This window comes from Eulemur rufifrons, chromosome 21, assembly GCF_041146395.1.
Source record: "Eulemur rufifrons isolate Redbay chromosome 21, OSU_ERuf_1, whole genome shotgun sequence".
Lineage (NCBI taxonomy): Eukaryota > Metazoa > Chordata > Mammalia > Primates > Lemuridae > Eulemur > Eulemur rufifrons.
In genome coordinates, this window is record NC_091003.1 from 7,916,005 (window position 1) to 7,938,874 (window position 22,870).

Here is a 22,870-nt window from a genome sequence, read left to right on the forward strand (position 1 = left end):
CCTCACGTACCAGAAATGGAAAAACTGACTGTGTCTGCAGCCACTAGAAGTATTTCCTTCCTCTGCGATCTTCGCATTGGGAGACGGGAGGGAAGGGAGCTGCATCTACTTATTTAATCCTTCACTACAACCTTAAAAGTCAGGTAACTTTAATGGTACCCGTTTAACGGATGTGGAAACTGAGGCTCAGAAGTAACGTGCTAGTAAATGACAGGATTTGAAACTATGGGTCGGAAGGAGGATTACTGAGTTAGTGAGATCCTTGGAAAGTTCAGGATACTACTACTACTGATAGCTAACATTTGCTTAGTTCTTACTCTAAGCCAAACGCGTTACTAATCCTCACAACAGCCCTATCAGGTCGCTACTATAATCCCCTATCTAAAGATGAGTGATGAGTAAACTGAGTTTCAGAAGTTAAGCAGTTTGCCTAACGCCACAGCTAATAGGTGGTGGAGCCAGCATCCCTTCTGTTAATCACCATTTTGCTATTATTATTTTATAACTATTGCTAATTATTTGTAAGCCTTCATTTTGTTGTTAAACAGCAGCGTGACCTATTGTTTCCAGAAAATGATACTGCTATTTTGTATCCTCACTCTTCATATACCACTCACACATAAGACCCATTGTCTATTATTTTCCCTGAGTGTTTTAAACGTTCGAAAAACGGTTCAAGCTGTTGGGGCTCTTTGTATGAAAGACTCTTCAAAATACTAGGAGTGTCTCCTCAAAACACACCTGCGTGTTATTCATTCATGGATCTGGAACAAAAAATGGGAGAAAAAGAAAACTGAAAACTCTTATGAAGTGAGTGACTTGGACAGGTCTGTTGGCAAGTGCTTACAGATCTGGGTAATATGTAACTGCATTTCAGCAGAACGCTGTATGGCCTCCAATGTTCTAATTCTTTAGGGAGCTTTTAAATAAAACAGTTGTCTATTCTTTAATCTGTCAAATAGTCATTGAGCCTTTTGTTCCTTGTGTCTGCTCTTCCAGACAATAAGGATCTGCTGCTTTAGGACACAAAAAGCCAAGCAAGGGGCTGGGGGTTGGGGAAGGGTCTGGGTCGTAATAGACCCTGCATTGTCCAGCTCGCTAGTTTAGAAGCAGAGGAGTGTGGGCATAGCCAGAGCAGCAAGTGGTCAATATGACAGTTTGAAATGGAGTCATTCCTTCTCCCCTTCAGCACTGGTATTGTGTGCCACCTAAAAAGTCAGGTTATGAACATAACACACATAATTGGGGATTATTTGTTATTAGGTTGTAAGTCTGTTTTATTTTTAACCAGCTTTATTGAGGTATAAATGACATACAATAGATTGCATATATTTAAATATACCATTTGATAAGTTTTGACATAAGCATATACTCGGGAAACCATCACCACAGTCAAGATAGCGAACATATCTCCTACTCCTCCTGTTTCCTTGAGTTCTTTATAATCCCTCCTTTGGTCTTAGGCAACCACTATTCTGCTTTCTGTCACTGTGTATTAGTTTGCATTTCCTAGAATTTTATATAAATGGAATTATACAGTATATGGTTTTTTGGGGGGAGGGTCTGGCTTCTTATGTTGAGATTCATTCATGTTTTAGTGTGGGTCAAATAGTTCATTACTTTTTGCTGCTTAGTAGTATGCGATTGTGTGGATATACTGCAGTTTGCTTATCCATTCACCTGTTGATGGACATTTAGTTGTTTCCAGAGTTTGGCTATCACAAATAAAGATGCTCTGAATGCTCGTGTACAGTATTAGTATGGACATATACTTTCATTTCTTTTCAGTAAAGATCTGCAAGTGAAATGGCTGGATCATATATGCAGTGTATATTTCACTTTTTCAGAAACTGTCAAACTGTTTTCCAAAGTAGTTATACCATTTACATTCCTACCAGCAGTAGATGAGAGTTTGAGTTCCTCCACATCCTTGCCAGCACTTGTTATGGTTAGTCTTTTTAATTTTAGTCATTGTAGTGGGTGTGTCATGGCATCACATTGTGGTTTTAACTAACTTTCTTTGTCTTTCTTTATTCCTTTTCTTTCCTTGCCTTTTCTTTTCTTTCTTTTCTTCCTTTCTTTCTGATAGGGTCTTGCTTTGCTTTGTCACCCAGGCTGTAGTATAGTGGCCAGATCATAGCTCACTGTAACCTCGAAGTCCTGGGCTCAAGTAATCCTCCTGAGTAGCTGGGACTATACGGGTGCACTACCACGACAGGCTAATTTTTAAGAATTTTTTGTAAAGACTGGGTCCTGCTACGTTGCTCAGGCTGGTCTTGAACTCCTGGCCTCAAGCGATCCTCCTGCCTCAATTTCCCAAAGAGCTGGGATTACAGGCACGAGCCACTGAGCTTGACCTGTATTTTTTCCTGGTGACTAATAATGTTAATCATCTTTTTTTTAATTTTAATTTTAATTTTTTCCTTCCCAACCCCCCTCCATCTTTTCATTTTTCATTTGCCATCTATATATCTTCTTTGGTGATGTGTCTGTTTGTTCAGATCTTTTGCCTATTTTTAAATTTAGTTTGTTTTCTTATTGAGATCTAAGAGTTCTTTGTATTATATTATCTGAATTGCAAATATTTCCTAGTCTGTGACTTGTTTTTTCATTTTTTTAACAGTATTTTATGAAGAGCAGAGGTTTTAAATTTTGATGAAGTCCAATTTATCAATTTTTTTTTTATGGATCATGCTTTTGGTGTCATTCCTTACCCCAAGGCCTCAAATATTTCTCTTTTGTTTTCTACACTGTGGTCCCAGCGCCGGGCCATGGACCAGTAAGGGTCAGTGGCCTGTTAGGAACCAGGCCACACAGCAGGAGGTGAGCCGCAGGTGGGAGCAAAGCTTCATCTGTATTTACAGCCACTCCCCATCGCTTGCATCACTGTATCAGTTCTGCCTCCTGTCACGTCAGCTGTAGCAGTAGATTCTCGTAAGAGCACGAACCCTACTGCAAACTGCGCATGTGAGGGAGGGATCTAGGTTGCTCGCTCCTTATGAGAATCTAACGCCTGATGATCTGAGCTGGGGAGTGGCTGCAAATACAGATTATCATTAGCAGAGAGATGTTTGACAGCACAATAAATGTAATGTGCTTGAATCATCCTGAAACCATTCCCCCACCCCAGTCCATAGAAATTATCTTCCATGAAACTGGTCCCTGGTGCCAAAAATGTTGGAGCAACAACTGTTCTGCAAGTTTAATAGTTTTAGGTTTGTGATCCAGTTTGAATTAATTTTTGTGTATGGTATAAGGTGTGGATACATGTTCTCTTTCTTGCACATGGATGTCCAGTTGTTCCAGCCCATTTGTTGAAAAGACTGTCTCCATTGAATTTGTGCCTTTGAAAATGAGTTGTCATTTATGTGTGGATCTATTTCTGGACTCTGTTCTGTTCCATTGGTCTATTTGTCTATCCTTATGCCAGTGGTCTAGATGATAATGATGATGATTTTTTGAGACAGGGTCTCGATCTGTCACCTGGGCTAGAGTGCAGTGGCATCATCATAGCTCACTGCAACCTCAAACTACTGGGCTCCAGCAATTCTCCCGCCTCAGCTTCCTGACTAGCTGGGACTATAGGTGTGCACCACCACGTCCAACTAATTTTCTATCTTTTGGAGAGATGGGGGTCTCGCTCTTGCTGAGGTTGGTCTCGAACTCCTGACCTCAAGTGATCCTCCTGCCTCGGCCTCCCAGAGTGCTAGGATTACAGGCATGAGCCACCCCACCCAGCCCTGAATTTAGATTTTTGAGGTGTCTTATCTGACCTACTCTGCCCTAGCGCAGCTGTCAAAGCTGCCTGTATTTTCCAAGTCTTCCTTCAGCATGTGGTCCATCCTTTACATTTGCTTTTGTTCCTCTGAAAGATATACGTGATGACTTGAGCTGAGGGGGGCAGAAAATTGAGCTTGTTCTCAGACTGGAGGCTTTTGGTTTATCTATAGCAGGTCAAGTACATTTTGTCCCAGGCTCTCCCTGGTGGCCATGTTTGTTTATCTCCTGTGGGAATAAATAAACTTGCCTTGCTGAAAAATAACAGTTCTGTGTCTTTCCAGTTGAAACTGGGATGTCTTTATTGACGTTAGGTCCTGATACAAGGCCAAGTTTTGGCTGGAGTTGCTCAAGTGCAGGGGCCGCTGCTAAGATTGCTTACCCTTCTTGTGATGGCCAGTGTGGAGACTGTTATGAGTGGCACATGACCCTGGAAAAGCAGAGCCAACTCATGTTTGTCATTGTTCCTAGCAGGCCGTGGTGTACGTCGTTAGGCAGCTCCAGAACAATAGGGACACTGAGCTTATCCCCTTTTCTTTTGGGAAACACAGCCAGCACCTGCCATCCAATGCTGATGTTTTTAAGGAAAAGAAAGACGAATACTGATGTTGGCAGGTTCTGTGGGAGTTGTGGACTGCAACCAAGGGTTTGAGACCCCTGAGATGGATTCAAATGCCCTACAATGCAGCCCAGTTCATTCCTATGAATTTTGGAGGGTTATGTGCATTTAGCAGAGATGTATATGCTGTGGTCCTTGGTAACGTTGAAATGTGAAAAGCACTCTGGGAGGCCGAGGTGGGCGGATCGTTTGAGCTCAGGAGTTCGAGACCAGCCTGAGCAAGAGTGAGACCCCATCTCTACTAAGAATAGAAAGAAATTATATGGACAGCTAAAAATATATATAGAAAAAATTAGCCGGGCATGGTGGCGCATGCCTGTAGTCCCAGCTACTCGGGAGGCTGAGGCAGGAGGATCCCTTGAGCTCAGGAGTTTGAGGTTGCTGTGAGCTAGGCTGACGCCACGGCACTCACTCTAGCCTGGGCAACAGAGTGAGACTCTGTCTCAAAAAAAAAACCAAAAAAACAAAACAAAAAAAAAAGAAATGTGAAAGATACTGCCCATGTTTGCAAGAAGCATTGAATTGAGAGAGGGAATGTGTATATATGCTTGTGTACTGCTATACACACATATACACTATGTGTGTTTCTATATACATAATGTATGTATCTGTGTATACATACATATATACGCACACATACAACAATGTCTATTTTAAAGATAATGTTGGAACTGGAGACCATTATCATAAGTGAAGTATCTCAGGAATGGAAAACCAAACACCATATGTTCTCCCTAATAAGTGGGAGCTCATAGATGGGTACACACGGGCACAATGGGATATAAAGGACATGAGAAACCAAGAAGAGGGGAGGGTGGTGTGGGACGAAAACTTTACTTATTGTGTACAATGAACACTGTTCTGGTGATGGGCACACCAAAAGCCCTGACTTAAGCATTATACAAGATAGCCATGTAACAAAAACACTTGTACCCCCTTAGTTAATATTTTGAAATAAAATCTTAAAAAAATAGAGATAATGGAGTGTAGATCCAAGTCTTTATCATCCTATTGGCCCACTCTAATGACACACCTATCTATTCACTGAAGAACTATTTACGGTGGGATTACTATGTGCCACGTACGGTGCTAGGCATTGTGTGTTGCAGGTTTGGCAAAGAGCACGTGGGAAAGTGCTGAGGTCGGGGAGTTCTCGGAGTGATTGAATAGCAGGAGCTGTGACAGGTGAGAGGTGGGTAGCAATCAGACCACGCGGGGATTCTTATTTTTATTTTTTATTTTATTTCATTTTATTTTTTTTTGAGACAGAGTCTCACTCTCTTGCCTGGGCTAGAGTGCCATGGCATCAGCCTAGCTCACAGCAACCTCAAACTCCTGGACTCAAGCGATCCTCCTGCTTCAGCTTTGTGGGTAGCTGGGACTACAGGCATGTGCCACCATGCCTGACTAATTTTTTGTATATATTTTTAGTTGTTTGGCTAATTTCTTTCTATTTTTAGTAGAGATGGGGTCTCGCTCTTGCTCAGGCTGGTCTTGAACTCCTGAGCTCAAGCAATCCTCCCGCCTCGGCCTCCCAGAGTGCTAGGATGACAGGCGTGAGCCACCGCGCCCCGCTGCACACAGGGATTCTTAATGTCATGAGTATCACGTGGACCACTGGGAGGAATGTGGACTGTATTTTAAGAGCAATGCAGAACCGTAGAAGGATACGACCAGGGGAGTGGCATGAGCTGATCTATTTAAAAATATCCCTCTGGCTGCTGCGAAGGATGGCTTGTAGGAGGCAAGAGTGGATTCTGGGAGATCAGACAAGTGACAAGAGAGGCTTTGAACTAGGGTAGAAGCAATTTGTGGAAAGTCTTTTTTGGAGTCAGTTTTCACTTACTGCCTTTTCGTCAGGGCAGAGATGCTGACCAATGAAACTCCACGAGGAGATGGTGATTTATAAATACATAGCTTTCCACTACTATTAAAAAGGTGCTCTAGCAACTTTTTTTGTTTTTACATTAACAAGGATGTTTACCATAGTATTGTTTGAGATGGCAAAATATTGGAAACAGCCTGAATGTCCATTGATAGGAGGACTAGTTAAATGAAATATGGTGTAGCATATGTTAGAACACTTTGTAGGAATTTTTTTTTTTTTGAGACAGAGTCTCACTCTGTTGCCCGGGCTAGAGTGCTGTGGCGTCAGCCTAGCTCACAGCAACCTCAAACTCCTGGGCTCAAGTGATCCTCCTGCCTCAGCCTCCCGAGTAGCTGGGACTACAGGCATGCACCACCATGCCCGGCTAATTTTTTCTATATATATTTTTAGCTGTCCATATAATTTCTTTCTATTCTTAGTAGAGATGGGGTCTCGCTCTTGCTCAGGCTGGTCTCAAACTCCTGAGCTCAAACGATCCGCCCACCTCGGCCTCCCAGAGTGCTAGGATTACAGGCGTGAGCCACCGCGCCCGGCCACTTTGTAGGAATTTAATAACTTTCTTATAGCCTCTTAGAATGCTTGTCCCTATTGACTGCCTGTCTTCATGATTTAACTCTTTTCCTATGGAATATTAAAATTTAATTAGAAAAGAGAAATATAATCTGCAGAAAGTACCCAACTATAAACTTGCTCCCCAAGGACAAATATAATAATTTTTCTGGAGCAGCAGGTAAGAAAGATATACCCAGTATCACTTTATATGTACACAAGAAACTGAAATTAGACTTTGGATCCCTGCTTTAAACTGCCTTCTTAGTGTAGCAGCCTTGAGATTAAGTTCCTGAAATTATTGGCCTGTTTCCCCGTGTCACTGGGGGAGGGGGATGCATAGATAAAACAAAATATTCAGCATCTTTGTATTTTCTTTTTGTTTCATCAGCATTTTTTAAAAAACTCAATTAATTGACATAAGTGAGTTCCTAGCCCCAAAGAGCAAAGCTTTTGCAGAATCTGCATTCACTAATGAGGGATTTAGATTTCGGGTGTGATTTCCTGTCAAATAGTTTGGGTTTGTAAAATCTTGCAAGCAGGAATTAATTATGCCTTTCATCTTTTCAAACCTGCTCAACACAGGGTTCATGTGCAGTAGGTCCTGAAGCCTGTTTTAGACATTGATTTGAGACTCTTTTTCACAAGTGCTTGTGTGTGTGTGTAAGTCTTTCTATACCCACCTGGGCTCTATTACCACCTGAGATGCCTAATAAATACAGATAATGCCAGAAGATGGCTGGTTACAAGGGATTGTCAGGGGCTGGCAGGTTTTGCAGGTGTGAGAATAAGCCAGAGGAGGATGTTCACTTCTTTCCTCTCCATGTGACTCTCTACCCCTTTTCCCTCAGTATTTTTTTAAAAAAAAAATTTTTTTAAGACAGAGTCTTGCTCTGTCACCCCGGCTAGAGTACAGTGACATCATCATAGCTCATAGCAACCTTAAACTCCTGGGCTCAAGCGATCCTCCTGCCTCAGCTTCCTGATTAGCTGGGACTACAAGTGTGCGCCACCATGCCTGGCTAATTTTTACATTTTTATTTTTTATTTTTGTAGAGACAGAATCTCGTTATGTTGCCCAGGCTGGTCTCAGACTGCTGGGCTCAAGCGATCTTCCTGCCTTGGCCTCCCAAAGTGCTGGGATTACAGGAGTGAGCCACCACACCTGGCCGGAACCACTGTATTAATTGTCTTGTTTGTAAACTCAAATGCGGTCATACTGATTTTCTTTTTCCCCTCCTTTCGGGTAATGTAGATACATTCATATTACAGGTTTTTTTTGGTTTGTAGACTCTCCCCTTATTGTGTCAAATTGACACCAGCTAGGAGATGGTAGGGAGGTTTGGGATGTGTGGTGTCTTTTTTTTTTGCCTCGGTAACTAATATTACAAGTGCTTCTAACCTTTGAGGCCAGCCCCATAGATAACATTTTCCTTTAATTCCACTGTTCCTCTTTACCTTCTCTTACTAAGATCTCAGGGGCTGAATCAACTCTTGCTGTTCCTTACTAGTGATGAGTGTGTTGTACATCCCAGAATTGTCAGTGATTGAATACAAATATTAAACATATAATTGGGAAAAAAGTTTTGGTAATTACAAATGCTTTTTGAAAAAAATAGCTAGGGAGGAAGCATTTAAAATATATCAAAGCTCAAGTAGATGGGTCACAGAATCGAAATTTCAATTTCTAACTGTATGCTGTTAGAAATAATGTGGAGACAGCTCCAGGGCCGTGAAGAAGTTAATGTATGAAAAGGCAGTGTGACTGAAATGACGTATGTGTCAAAACGGCCTATGTGAAACTCACATAATTATGCTTGAGAAGGATCTATCTTACATAATGTCCACCAGTAATAATAATGAGTAACAGTGAATGCTAATGTTTATTAAGACCTTACTTTGCCCAGCCTCTGTGCTAAATGCCGGTTACTAAGTTTCCCCTGAAAATATCATTGTAATCTGTTTGCTCTTAATAACAGGATAGCATAATTATAAGCTGTAAATGAAATAATACAGTTTCTTTAATAAAAGGGTAAAGAGACGACCACCCGCCTTATCTTCTGTTGCTGATCTGGTTGATGGATGTAGGTGGTGTTTACATAGTCTCACCTTTTCTGTGGAAGGTACTTTTATAGTTTTCCGCACGCTCAGCATTAGCAGGATATTCTAAGTGTTATTTCTGTAAAACATGCAAAGGTGAGAACACGTGGTTACAACAGGAGATCATCTGAATTCAGAGTCCCACTCTAGACATTTTAAAAATAGGCTGGGCGAGGTGGCTCTCACCTGTGATCGTGTAATCCTAGCACTCTGGGAGGCCAAGGCAGGAGAATCGCTTGAGATCAGGGGTTCGAGACCAGCTTGGCAAGAGTGAGATCCTGTCTCTACTAAAAATAGAAAAAATTAGCCAGATCACAAGAATGGAAAAACACCACATGTACTCACCATCAAATTGGCATTAATTGATCAACACTTATGTGCACATATAGTAGTAACATTCATCGGGTATTGGGCAGGTGGGAGGGGGAAGGAGGGGATGGGAGTACTCACATCTCATGGGTGCGGTGCACACTGTCTGGGGCCTGGACACACTTGAAGCCCTGACTCAGGCGGGGCAAAGGCAATATATATAACCTAAACATTGTACCCCTGTAATATGCTGAAAAAAAAATTAGCCGGGCATCTTGGCACACTCCTGTAGTCCCAGCTACTCAGGAGGCTGAGGCAGGAGGATCGCTTGAGCCCAGGAGTTTGAGGCTGCAGTGAGCTATGATGATGCCCCTTCATTCTACCCAGGGTGACAGAGTGAGACTGTCTCAAAAAAAAAAAAAAAGAAAGAAAGAAAAAAAAAAAAAAAGGAAATTGAAGCCCTCCTCCTCACTTCTCCCTTAAAAAAAAAAAACAAAAAACCCTGTATTTGTTACCATGGTTACCCACCATGCACACTTACAAGTGATGAGCACAGAATAGACTGGGTAAGGTGCTGTCAGGGTTCCAGCATGGCAAGGGAAGCGAAGAGAAATACCCAAAGAGTTCTTCTCCCCACTAGTGTTAACTTAGTTTAAAATATCAAGATTTGGTGTTTCCAAAGGCATAGGGATGCTTCGGGCAGCTTTTTGGCTTATGCATGGATGCCCTAGACATTCACTTGCCAAATGCCTATTAAAATTACTACTGTGGCATACAGATAGGGAAATATATCCTCTTTAGCACCACAAGTAGGGTAAGAAGACACTGTGCACTAAAAACAATACCCATCTTTTTTTTTTTTTTGTCAAATAAGGAGCCAGTAGGGCCAGCTGGAAGAGGGCCTTTGCCAGCTGCCTTCTGCCCCTTCTTCTTGCGTACATGGAAGTAGGAGTCATCTTTGACAGCCTCTTGTGACACCACCCAGGTCAGAGAGGTGAAACTGTGTGGGTATAGAAGAGGGCAGCGATGGGGCTCACCCCAAGGCTGTTCTTCCTTCTGTCACCATAAATATTTATTTAGGAACTACTCTGTGTTAACCCTTTGCTGGGGGCTGGGAGTATAGTGATGAAGAAATGGACATGTTCCTACTTTTGAGGCTGAGGCAGGAGGATCGCTTGAATCCAGGAATTTGAGGCTGCAGTGAGCTATGATTGGGCCACTGCACTCCAGCATGGGTGACAGAGTGAGACTCTGTTTCTAAAAAAAGAAAAGAAATAAGACATGTCCTTTGCCCTCATGGAACTGATAGTCTAGCCTTTAACCTGGCTGTCGTAGAAATATGTGATTAGACACTATGTTGAGTATCACTCGGGAAATATGGGTGTATTGAGAAGGTAGGCTGGGGGACCTGACTGGGGGACCCCTCCAGAGGGAAAAGCACATGCAAAGGCCGGGAATTTGGAGAGGTCATCAGAGAACCAGAGGCAACTAGGGCCATTCCTTGCAGGGCTCTGTTAAAAATCTGTGACTTTATTGTGCTTTCTTCTGGCTGACAATTAAATTTCTAGTTCTGTTGGCGAAACTCTGAGGGCTGGTTCTGTGCTAAGCATTTTACATGTATTAATTAATTTCCATCACACAAGAGTGTTATGAATTAAGTTAGTTTCTAAGCATGGCAAGAAACCCAGAAACCTTAATGGAAAAATCTGATAAATTTAACCACGCCAAGATGAACTTCTGTAGGAAAAAAAAAGAAACCGCAGACTACATAGGCAAAAAAAAAAAAAAAAAAAAAAGCTAAGACAGATATTTGCCACACATATAATAAAAGAAGATTTTCTGGCTATACCAAGAGCTCCTACAAATCAATAAGAAAAAAAATCCAGTAGGAAATAAGCAACGACAAACTGACAACTCATAGAAAAGGAAAAACAAGTGGTCTGAAAATACGAAAAAGTACTCAATCTCACAAAGAAATACAAACTAAAATGGTACTATTTTCCATTAATCAGACAGGCAAAGATGAAAAAGTTTGGTAATATATGTAGTATTGACAAAAGTGGGGGAGAACAGGGGATTTCACACTCAATTATGGCCGTTTAAACTGGGACCTTTTTTTGAGGGCAGTTGGTAATATTTGTCAATATAAAAAAAATTATCTATACTCACGTGCCATATAATGATGGTTCAGGTGATGACAGACTATGTATACAATGGTGGTCCCATAAGAGTATAATGGAGCTGCCATTATTTATAAGCATACCAGTTTTCATCTTTTTTTTGTTTGTTTGTTTTGAGACAGGGTCTCAGTCTGTCATCCGGGCTAGACTACAGTGGCGTCATCATAGCTCACAGCAACCTCAAACTCCTGGGCTCAAGCGATCCTCCTGCCTCAGCCTCCCAAGTAGCTGGGACTATAGGCATGAGCCATTGCACCCAGCCTGTACTTTTAAAATAAATTAATTAAAGAGATTTTTAGGAAATTTATGTTTGTATTCTCAAAGAGACCCAAAAACAAATTGACCCTAAAAAATTAGAGCAGCCTGAAATAGCAGGCTGAGATAAAGAAAGATTTTTTTTTTTTTTTTTTTTTTTTGAGACAGAGTCTCGCTTTGTTGCCCTGGCTAGAGTGAGTGCCGTGGCGTCAACCTAGCTCACAGCAACCTCAAACTCCTGGGCTCAAGCGATCCTACTGCCTCAGCCTCCCGAGTAGCTGGGACTACAGGCATGCGCCACCATGCCCGGCTAATTTTTTCTATATATATTTTAGTTGGCCAGATAATTTCTTTCTATTTTTAGTAGAGACGGGGTCTCCCTCTTGCTCAGGCTGGTCTCGAACTCCTGACTTTGAGGGATCCACCCGCCTCGGCCTCCCAGAGTGCTAGGATTACAGGCGTGAGCCACCACGCCCGGCCTAAAGAAAGATTAAATAGGAATAGAAAACAGGATAGCCAAATACTATACAACGATCTTGATGGAAGCAGTTAATAGTACGCGCGAGACTGCCATCACAGCCATGAGTTCCAGGACAAACTTGGGAAATTCTTTTAGAACCTATTTTTAAGAAAGAAGGGATGCCTGTGGTGACAGTCAGGGAAAAGATCGGCAGGTGGATTGTGGACACCCAGGCTGGATAACCTGTGTTTAAAATGAAGCAACTGGCCAGGCATGGTGGCTCACGCCTGTAATCTTAGCACTCTGGGAGGCCGAGGTGGAAGGATCGCTTGAACCAATGAGTTGGAGACCAGCCTGAGCAAGAGTGAGAACCTGTCTCTACTAACAATAGAAAAATTAGCTGGGCGTGGTGGTGTATGTCTGTAGTCCCAGCTACTCGAGAGGCTGAGGCAGGAGAATTGGTTAAGCCCAGCAGTTTGAGGTTGCTGTGAGCTATGATGACACCACTGCACTCTACACAGGGCAGCAGAGCAAAACTCTGTTTCCAAGATAAAATCAGCAACTGCTGAGCCTGCAGTAGTTCATTTAATGAAGACTAATAGTGGAGTAGGGGGGTAGGAAAGTGGGAGAGGGCAACAGTAGAAAATTCTTCACTTTCCATAGAGGGGAGACAAAAGTTATTTTACCTCCAATAACCTGGTAATTGTAGGCTTAAGGATATTTTTGAAATACTACAATATAGCAATCAATATAATTTAAAAATAATTAGAATCCTATTAGAATTAGAAACACGGTGTCTACACTCAAAGCACTGAAATAGCCAAATGGCAAAAGACAGAGAGAAAACAAAAATGTTGAAAGTTGAAAACAATCTGCAGATATGAGACCAAACATAAGATGTCAGTGATCATGGATCAAGTCTCCTGATGCATGTATGTGTCAGATGGAATTTAAAAAAAATTCAATTGTGTTTTGCTTAGAAAAGACAAATTGGCACAGAATGACAAAGGATAAATCAAACCAACATGAGCACAAAGGATTCAGGTGGTACCAATAATATCAGGCTAAGAAGCATTCAAGATAAACAGTATTAAATATAGATTTATTTAACACTAGAGTAATTTCATAGAGATGAAAGGTACAATCTCTCCACGGTAGATTATTGTCAAGAATCTTTATGTATTGAATAAGGTAACAACAAGCAAGCAAGCTACAATAGTTCTAAGGCTCTTCTGCATGCATTAAACTTATTAATTCTCACTTCCTCTGAGGTAGGCACTATTATTATCCATATTTTACATATAGAGAAACCAAGGCAGAGATTGATTAATTAACTTGTCTAACAAATGTGGCATTCTGGGCTTTGAAAAACTGGTTTGGCTCTGTAGGCTGCTTCAGTAACCATGAGATGCTTCAAATCAGGTTTTTAAAATGTGTTTTTCAGAAGCATTTTCCTGATATATTTCCTCTTAGGTTTTAGTCTTGCAGATTTAAAGACACGAGTAAATGCTAGAAGAGCAAAATATGCATCCAGATTTAATAATATGACTGTTTTTCTGAGCCTTGGAATCTCATTGCTTTTATAAATGAAGGTTTTTTTTTTTTTTGTTTTGTTTTTTTTTTTTTCAGGCTGAGAATAGCACTGAACTTGGGGAGGAACTGTGGACTGCAAATTGTCCGCCTCTGAATGGAGTTGAACTTGAGTTTCTTGGTTCCCAGAGAATGTTGGTTTTGTTGAAAGATCCTCAAATTGGAAATTAGAACTGTCTTTAGTCCTTGAGGTTTTACCATTTAGTGACTGCTTCTTAAAGACAGTTGAATTGAAGATGATGTTAAAATTATGACAGATTTATCAATTTTTTTTTATTACGCTTACACTTTTGAGTCATAGAAAGACTTTCTTTAGCATTGGTCCCCAACCTTTTTGGCACCAGGGACCATTTTCATGGAAGACAATTTTTCCAGGGACTGGGGAGGGAGGAGATGGTTTCGGGATGATTCAAGCATATTACATTTATTGTGTCCTTTATTTCTATTATTATTACATTGTAACATGTAATGAAATAATTATAAAACTCACTATAGGTTGGGGACCCCTGCTCTAAGGTTAACAAGAAATTCACCTACTTTTTTCCTAGTATTGTATAGTTTCATCTTTTACATTTAGATTTTTAATCCATATAGAATTTATTTCTTACATATGGTGTGAAATATGGATCTAACCACTTGGTTATGGTATAATATTTTTTAATGTGGTGTTGGTTTCTGTTTCTAATATTTTGTTTAGAATTTCTTTATCAATATTCATGAATGCTGTTGGTCTCTATTTTTTTTTTCTTTGTACTGTCTTTATCAGCTATAGGTATCAGTGCTCTATTTGCTTCATAAAAGGAAGTAGGAAGTTTTCCTTTGCTTTCAATACTCTGGAATAATTTAGAGCATTGGGACTATCTGGTCTTTGAAAGGTTGCTAGAATTCCATGGTGAAATCATCTGAGTCTGGTGCTTTTCTGTGGGGTAGTTTCCAAACTATTTTTTTCTTTTCTTTTTTTTTTTTTAAATAGAAATTGGTCTGCATGAGTTTTCTTACTGTAATGAAGTCAGTTTTGGTATTTTTCATTTTGTTAGAAAATGATCCATTTTATCTAGGTTTTCTAATTTATTTGCACTTTTTAGTCTGTCCTCCTGGAATCAAACCATAAAGAGGGCTCTGATATATGTGGATTTTGTGTTTCTGGAGGTGGTTTTAGAGCAATTTTGGGCCTGTTACTCTCCTGTTCTCTCTGCTGTGCTGTTTTCTCAGAATGCCCTTGCTTGGCACAAGGCTTGCAGTAGGAAGGTAAGAGATCACCCACTGACTTCTGCTATATTTTCTTTTGTTACTTACAGCTGATCTGGAAGTTTGGGCATTCTCTTATGTTGAGGGTATGGTTTTTGTATAGTTTTATTTATTGTTTTTTTTTCCGTTTAAAAAAATTTTTAAACCTTTTTCGTTCTTCCAGTTTGATATGTCTGAATATTGTTTTGTCTTTTAACTCTGTATTGTCTTTGAAGGCTATATGGGGAGATGTGGATTTAGGTAGTCACCATTGTCCTTGGCTACCTGGAAGTCCACACACTGTTCTAGACACTTTATAAATATTAACTCATTTCATCCTCTCAGCAGCCCTATGACACAGGTACTGTTACTACCCCCTTTTATAGGTGACTTTACAGAGAGGTTAAATAACTAGCCCAGAATCACACGGAGCTGGGATTCGAACCAAAGCGATCTGGCACCAGAGTCTGTGCACCTACCCGTGAGGCTTTGCCACCACGTTGCAGTGATCCCCAGCGTGTCAATGGTGGGGTGGGGGGGGGGTGTCTTTTTAAAAAAAAAAACCAACAAAAAAACCACATAAACCCAATATTTTGAAAGATTTGGTCTCCAAATCTGTATTATGTAATAGTTTTTTCATTTTTTTTTTCCTTTTGGTAGAAAGCACATTGCCACTCAGCCTCAGACTAACACACCCAATTTACGTAATTGTTCTGCAGCCAAAAGCAAAAGAGACTTGACATTTTGATTAGCTTGCGTAGGTAGACAAAGTGAGGGTTAACGTTGAAGTTACAGTATACTTTTTGGAAGATTATAAATAGCTGGAAGCCCTTTGTCACTGCTTTTTGATTCCCTAGAGCTTTGGGCATCTAGGTGAGAACCACAGATCAAAGAAACCGCAGACGAGGGTTTTCTTTTTTTCAGTTGGATAGTTTAAGTGACTATACTGAATGCAAAAGTATCGGATGCTTGAGTAACAGGTATCAGATAAATTGGGGTTGATGTTTTCCTGGGTGAAATCCTGTCTTCATCGTCTAACAAGCTCTCAGAGGGAGCAAAAAGCAAACTAATATTTTATTCTTTCGATCTGAGCCTTGTGATTTTTCTTTAAGACAATCAGTTAATCAGAGTGATGTTTTAGATTTCCCCCAAAGCACTAATAAGATGTGATAGGAAAAATTGAAAATAAATTTCAGTTAATGTAAACAACAGGAATGTTGAAGTCAGACTGCATCTGGATTCTTACATTGTCTGATTATTTATTGTCAAAACAATCTTATATTTATTGTATGGTTGCCAATAATAATATCTAACATTTAGTGCTTAGTGTGTACCGGATACTTGGGGGACTAGTAGGGACCTGAGATTTGACACGTACCAACTCTAACATTTGATTTTCCTCTACCCACTTTTTCTGCATCTTGTACATGGCACCTTCAACCTCCTAGTTGCCCAAAACCTAGGAGTTACTCTTGTTCCCTTCTTTCCCATTCTGTATGTAACCCATTAGCAAATCGTGTTGGCTGCCCTTATACTTTTCCTGGTCTATTACTATCACTGTTGCTTATCACTACTCCTGCTGCTGCCTTGGTCCTTGGCATTGTCATTTCTTGCCTGGCTTTTTGTGGTGGCTTTCTTAATTTTTTTACTTTTTATTTTTATTTTTTTTTTTTGAGACAAGGTCTCTGTTGCCCATGCTGAAGTTGGGTGGCGAGATTACAGCTCACTGCAGCCTTCAACTCCCGGGCTCAAGCGACCACGCCCCACAAATGTTTAAATTTTTAGTAGAGACATTGTCTCACTATGTTGCCAGGCTGGTCTCGAACTCCTGGCCTCAAGTGATCCTCCCACCTTGGCCTCCCAGAGTGCTGGGATTCTAGGCGTGAGTCACTGTGCCTTGCCTCTCACCCTGCTTTTATTCCTCTTTGGAGCACTTATCATCATCTGACATTTTATTTACTTACCTGTTATTTCTTTATTTTCTATTTCCTCCCATTGTCAAGAAAGCTTCAAGAGGGCAGGGACTTTTGTTAACTATGTCCTCAGCACCTAGATGCCTTGCCTGTGATAGGTACTCAGTGTTCGTAGAATGAATGCATTTTGTAAGCCCTTCTCTTTTATCATCTCAATTTATTCTTTTCTTAAAGAGCTTTATTGAGATATAATTGACATACCATACAATTCACCTATTTAAAGTATACAATTCAGTGGTTTTTAATATATTCATGCATTGCAACGATCACAATTATAGCACATTTTCATTACCTCTAAAAGAAACCCCTACCCATTAGCTATACTCCCTCTAATCCATTTTCCTGCCTCCCTGCCGCACTAAGCAAGCACTAATCTACTTTCTCTATAGATTTGCCTATTTTGGACATTTCATATCCATGGAATCATATAGCACGTGTCCTCTTGTGTCTGGCTTCTTTCACTTAGCATTGTGTTTTCAAGATTCATCATCATTGTAGCATGTATCCGTACTGTATTTCATTTCTTTTTATGGCTGAATAATAATTCATTGTTTGGATTCTCAGTTTATTCTTAAAATGAACCTAAGAACTATCATCTCCATTTTGCAGATGAGGAGTGTGAGGTGGAGAGAGATTAAATAACTTGCCCAGGTCACAGAGCTAGTAAGTGGTAGAGCGCCCACGCACACCTGGTCCTATCTGATCAGGAACTCAACCTTAGTGCTCTCCCCTTCTGTAATGCACGATTTATGATAGCTCTTCACCCTTCCTTCACCCGTTCACCTTCACTGTTGCGAAACATTTAATTGGGTCAATATTTGTTGAGAAGTCTCTTAAAAGTTCACTTGATTATCAGTATCTGGACGCTACATTTAATATTGACTTATGTTCCTGGGAACATTTAAAAGCATTGAATTAGCCTATAAAGATTCAGGATAATTAGTCTTTAGAAATTACTCTCTTACCACGAATCTGGATGTCTTATATTGGAATCCGTGAAGGAAATCTTGCTGGGAACCAGAGAGGACTCTTCTGAAGCAGATGACATCCATCATGGACTTTGTCATTGGTGTCTTTTATATCTATATATCTGCCTTTTTAGGTATATTAAAAAGTAGAGTTTGGACTGCTACTTCCAATTCCAGTCTAACACCACTGGGTGTATCTGGCTTTCTCCCTTCCCAGATTCGTGTCTCCCTCTCCCACAGTGAGAAACCTGGCTTGTTATCCTCAGTATGTTTACTTATTTATTAGGTAGTTTATTAATTTATTTCCTTACTTATTTTTGCTCAGTCTCATTCCATGTGCTCAGTGTTCTGGCCATGTGGTCTGTGTTTTGGGGCCTGGTCCCATCGCTGCCCTATTTTAATACCCCCACCTCTGACCAGGTCCCCAGCCCCACCTACTGTGCCGGCAGATCCCTGGTCCTACCAAGGGAAAGGAGGGAGGGGCAACGACCAAGGAGAAGAGGGTAAAAGGACAGGGAAGGTCTTGATTTGTATTTTTAGTAGCGACTCTACTCATAAGGCCTCTTAGCTGTGTTGGTGTGGAAAGCAGTGCTGACAGAGTCCTTTGTTTTTTATTATTCTCTCTCTCTCTCTCTCTCTCTCTCTTCTAAGATGGTTTCACCCAAATATCACTGGCGTGGAGGCAGAAAACCTACTGTTGACAAGAGGAGTTGATGGCAGTTTCTTGGCAAGGCCCAGTAAAAGTAACCCTGGAGACTTCACACTTTCCGTTAGGTAAGTTGGAATTAAAAGAGAGAATCCTGGGCGTGTTTTCCAGGTAGGACACGGTCAAACCACACTTGGACAATTTGCTCCCTGCGTGCAGAGTTTGCAGGCCTGCCTGCTGCCCTGGGGTGAGGCCCTGCTGGAGCACTGGCCTGCTCAGGGGGTTCGCGGAGTGGCCTCCTCAGAGTGACAGGCTCTGACATTCAGCAGAAGGGGCGTAACGAGGGGCATTTCTTGTCCCCGAGGGACCCGGCTGAGGGTGCGTTGGGGCAGGCTAAGGGTTCTTAAGCCCTGCCATGCTCGATGCTGGTTCCACGCCTCTTGAACCTGGTCCCTGCATTTTTCCTTTCCCTTCTCTTGATTTCTTAACGGGAAAAGTACTTTTTAAGGGTTCCTTCAGATCACTTTCCTTTGTCAAGAAATAAAACATGACTGAGGAAGTTGTGGTCCCCTCTGTCTCCCTGCCCAGTCCCACTCCCCAGAGGAAGCCACCGTCAAGAGGTTGGCATATATTCTTCCTGAACATGTTTTGATACTTACACTGCATATGAACAATATAAAGTCGGTTTGTGTGTTTTTAAAATTCACATAAGTGGATTTAGAATGTTGGCATCATTTTGCAGCTTTCTTTTTAAAATGTCTGTGTTCTATGCTGGTACATGGAGATCTAATTATTAATTTTAATGGCTATAAAATAGTATGAGCATATTAATTGATCCAGTCTCCTAGCGATGGGCATTGGGTTGATTTCAGCGTATACTAAATTTTTATGAACAGTATAGTGAGCATCCTGTTATGTGTCTCTTTGGGCAGGTGTGGGAGATTTTTTCTAGAAATTGACTTTCTCTTACTCTCCTTATACTAGCTCATTCTAGGAGCTAGAACAGAACTGCTTTATGAATTTGCTTTTATGACTACTACTTTTGTTTACTTAGTTAGTTTTGATTTTTGTCTCACTCTTTAGAACCTGTAAATTTACTATTTTTAAATAAAGAGATAAGTAAAACATGTTCCTGAGGACTTACTGAGAATCTCTTTGAGACTTGGGAAGTTCCTTTTTGCTATAGATTAGTTTCTTGAGGAGTTCCTGGCACTGGCTTTTGCTTCCGTTTCACTAGAAGGGGAGTGGGTGGAAGCCTTCATAAGTCTTCTGGGCTTGTCTCAGTACAGACTTCTAACCTAACGTCTGGTGACATTTGAGCTGTAAGAGTTTGGGTAGAGATGATGCAATAATGATGATGATGATGATGATGATGGTGATAGCAAATATTAGCAAGGACTTATCGTACGCCAGGCAATTGTGCTGAGCACTCTACACATATTATTTTATTTAATTTTCACAACAACCTATGAATAAGGTGAATAGGTATTATGTGCCTTCTGGTGTGAAATAATAGGATAGATCCAACATCAGAAGGCACACAATATCTATTCACCCCATCTTTTGGTGGTATCCGGTTTAATCACTTGGTTAAAGTGTTGCCAGATTTTTCCATTATAAAAGTACTTTTTTCCTTTTGTATTTAATAAATGATCTGTGAGATGATAGTTTGTGATGTGTGAATATCCTCTCCCCTAACACATTTTCATGTAATATTTTTTAGCATTTGTTGATGAATTTTGTTTGAATAAATTATTATATTGGCAATTGAAAAATTTCTATTTTTTTCTAATTAATATTCCTTCTACATAGGAGGCATTCTTCTATAAAGAGTTGCTCTAGTCCCTCATTTTTATTTTTGGGTATTCCTATGGACTTAAGAATGCTTTTTATTTTCTTTTTATCCAGTATATTTTAGTTCATTGGCATTATTATTATTATTATTATTTTGATCTTCAAATTGCCCCACATTTGGCCAGTGTGGCTCTTATATCCTTTTGACATTTTTGTAGTAATCTTTGAATACATCCTTGCTTTCTGGCTCTATGAGATGTTTTAGGCCACTCTTATAGTTTTCCTTTTCCAGGCCTGGAATCACCCATTTTTCTCAAGAAGGCTTGATTCTCTTAATGGGGGGAATGATAGTTAGAAACCAAGATTTAGGTGCTAGGTGTTTTTATGCTGCTGGGGGGGTATCATTGGTTTTAGGTTCCTACAGTGAACAGAGCTGGGAAATAAATATTTATATGTTTGAAACCAAGTATTCTTACTTATTAATGGTTTCTGTTCAATCTACCTTTCTCACCTTTTCCCATTCCATATTTGTATTTTCATTATCCTATAAGGAAAACCCTGGTTCCCAAAAGCATCAGTATGTGACCTCATTTGCCCAATCCTATAATACAAAAATAGTTTCAGAATTACTATATGACTTTCATTAATTACAAACCTATTAAATAAAGTTCAAGATTTCTTTGGAGTGTGGTTATTCTTATACTATATCCCACTAAAACTATAGAGTCAGTACTATGTTTAAAAGTTACTGGAATTAATTGTCTGTATGTTTATGAACTTACCAAGCAGATTCATTTCTTTCTATTTGTATTCAGATTTTATTTGGTCCTTGTTGATTTAATTTTATTTTTTGAGTTTGTGAAACATTTGTAAGATTCGAAAGTCAAAACTGTATAAAAATGTATATTCTGAGACATCTCATTCTTATTCCTACGCCTTGCACATGTATCTCCATCCATCCCTGTAGGTAACCATTTCCATTAATTTCTGGTTTATGCTTCTATGTTCCTGTTTGTAAAACCAAGCAAATATATTTTTTTCTTACTATTTTATTTTTATTTTTACATATAAAGTACAATACTAATTATATTTCTCTTTTTTTTTCACTTACAGAAAACTTTTAGTGATTTTCTCATCTTTTTTCTTGTTGTTGTTAGATAGGGTCTCACTCTGTTGCCCAGGCTGGAGTACCGTGGTGTGATCGTAGCCCACTGTAACCTTAAACTCCTGGGCTCAAGCAATCCTCCTGCCTCAGCCTCTCAAGTAGTTGGGATTACAGGCATGTGCTACCACAGACAACTAATAAAAAAATTTTTTTTTTTGGTAGAGACGGGGTCTCTCTTGTTGTCCAGGGTGGTCTTGAACTCCTGGGCTCAAGGGATTCTCCTGCCTCAGCATCTCTAAGTGCTGGGATTACAGGTATGAGCCACTGCGCCCAGCCAATTACATGTCTTTAAAATGATTTTTAAACATACAATTTTGTATATAGTGTCTTAAGTGTACAGTGAGATGAGGTTTTTTGTTCGTGTCTGTGTGTGTGTGTGTGTGTGTGTGTGTGTGTGTGATGGGGTCTTGCTGTGTTGTGCAGGCTGGAGTGCAGTGGCTATTCACAGGCACAGTCATAGTGCCTTACAGCCTCCAACTCCTGGCCTGCATAGATCCTCCTGCCCGGCTCCCTTTACAATTTTTAAATGTTTTCTAGAGATGGGATCTTGCTGTGTTGCCCAGGCTGGCCTCGAACTCCTATGCTCAAGTGATCTTCCATCTCAGCCTTTCTAGTAGCTGGAACCAGAGGTGCATGTCACCGTGCCTGGCTAGTGAGATCATTTTTGACACATGTATTTATTCACGTCAATAACACCCCAATCAAAATATAGAACATTTCCATCACCTCAGAAAATTCCACTGTGTCCCTTTCCTTCCAGTCTTCCTCACTCCAAAAGGCAACTACTCCTCTCATTTCTATCCCTATAGACTAGTTTTACTTATACAATTTTATATAAATGAAGTCATAAAGTTTATATTCTTTTGTGTCTGGCTGCTTTCTCTCAACATAATGTTTTTGAGATTCATCCATTTTGTTGGATGTATCAATTTTTTTTTTTTTTTTTTTGAGACAGAGTCTCACTTTGTTGCCCAGGCTAGAGTGAGTGCCGTGGCGTCAGCTTAGCTCACAGCAACCTCAGACTCCTGGGCTTAAGCGATCCTACTGCCTCAGCCTCCCGAGTAGCTGGGACTACAGGCATGCGCCACTATGCCCGGCTAATTTTTTCTATATATATTTTTAGTTGTCCATATAATGTCTTTCTATTTTTAGTAGAGACGGGGTCTCGCTCTTGCTCAGGCTGGTCTCGAACTCCTGACCTTGAGCGATCCACCCGCCTCGGCCTCCCAGAGTGCTAGGATTACAGGCGTGAGCCACCGCGCCCGGCCTCAATATTTTTTTTAATTTTTGCTGCATGGTATTCCATTGTATGAGTATGCCACTATTTGTTTATACATTTTTGTGATTAAAAAATAGAAACATTTTTTCTA

The 22,870-nt window shown here is 40.4% G+C and overlaps 1 protein-coding gene across 2 annotated transcripts in view; it reads left to right on the plus strand.

The window, feature by feature from the left end:
- The window catches only part of PTPN11 (protein tyrosine phosphatase non-receptor type 11), a 66,741-nt gene that overhangs the window by 738 nt on the left and 43,133 nt on the right, over positions 1-22,870 (plus strand). For both annotated transcript variants that reach the window (XM_069496869.1, XM_069496870.1), the window contains exon 2: positions 18,547-18,669. In XM_069496869.1, coding sequence (XP_069352970.1) covers positions 18,547-18,669 — 123 coding nt within the window. The remainder of the gene's footprint in view (positions 1-18,546; positions 18,670-22,870) is intronic.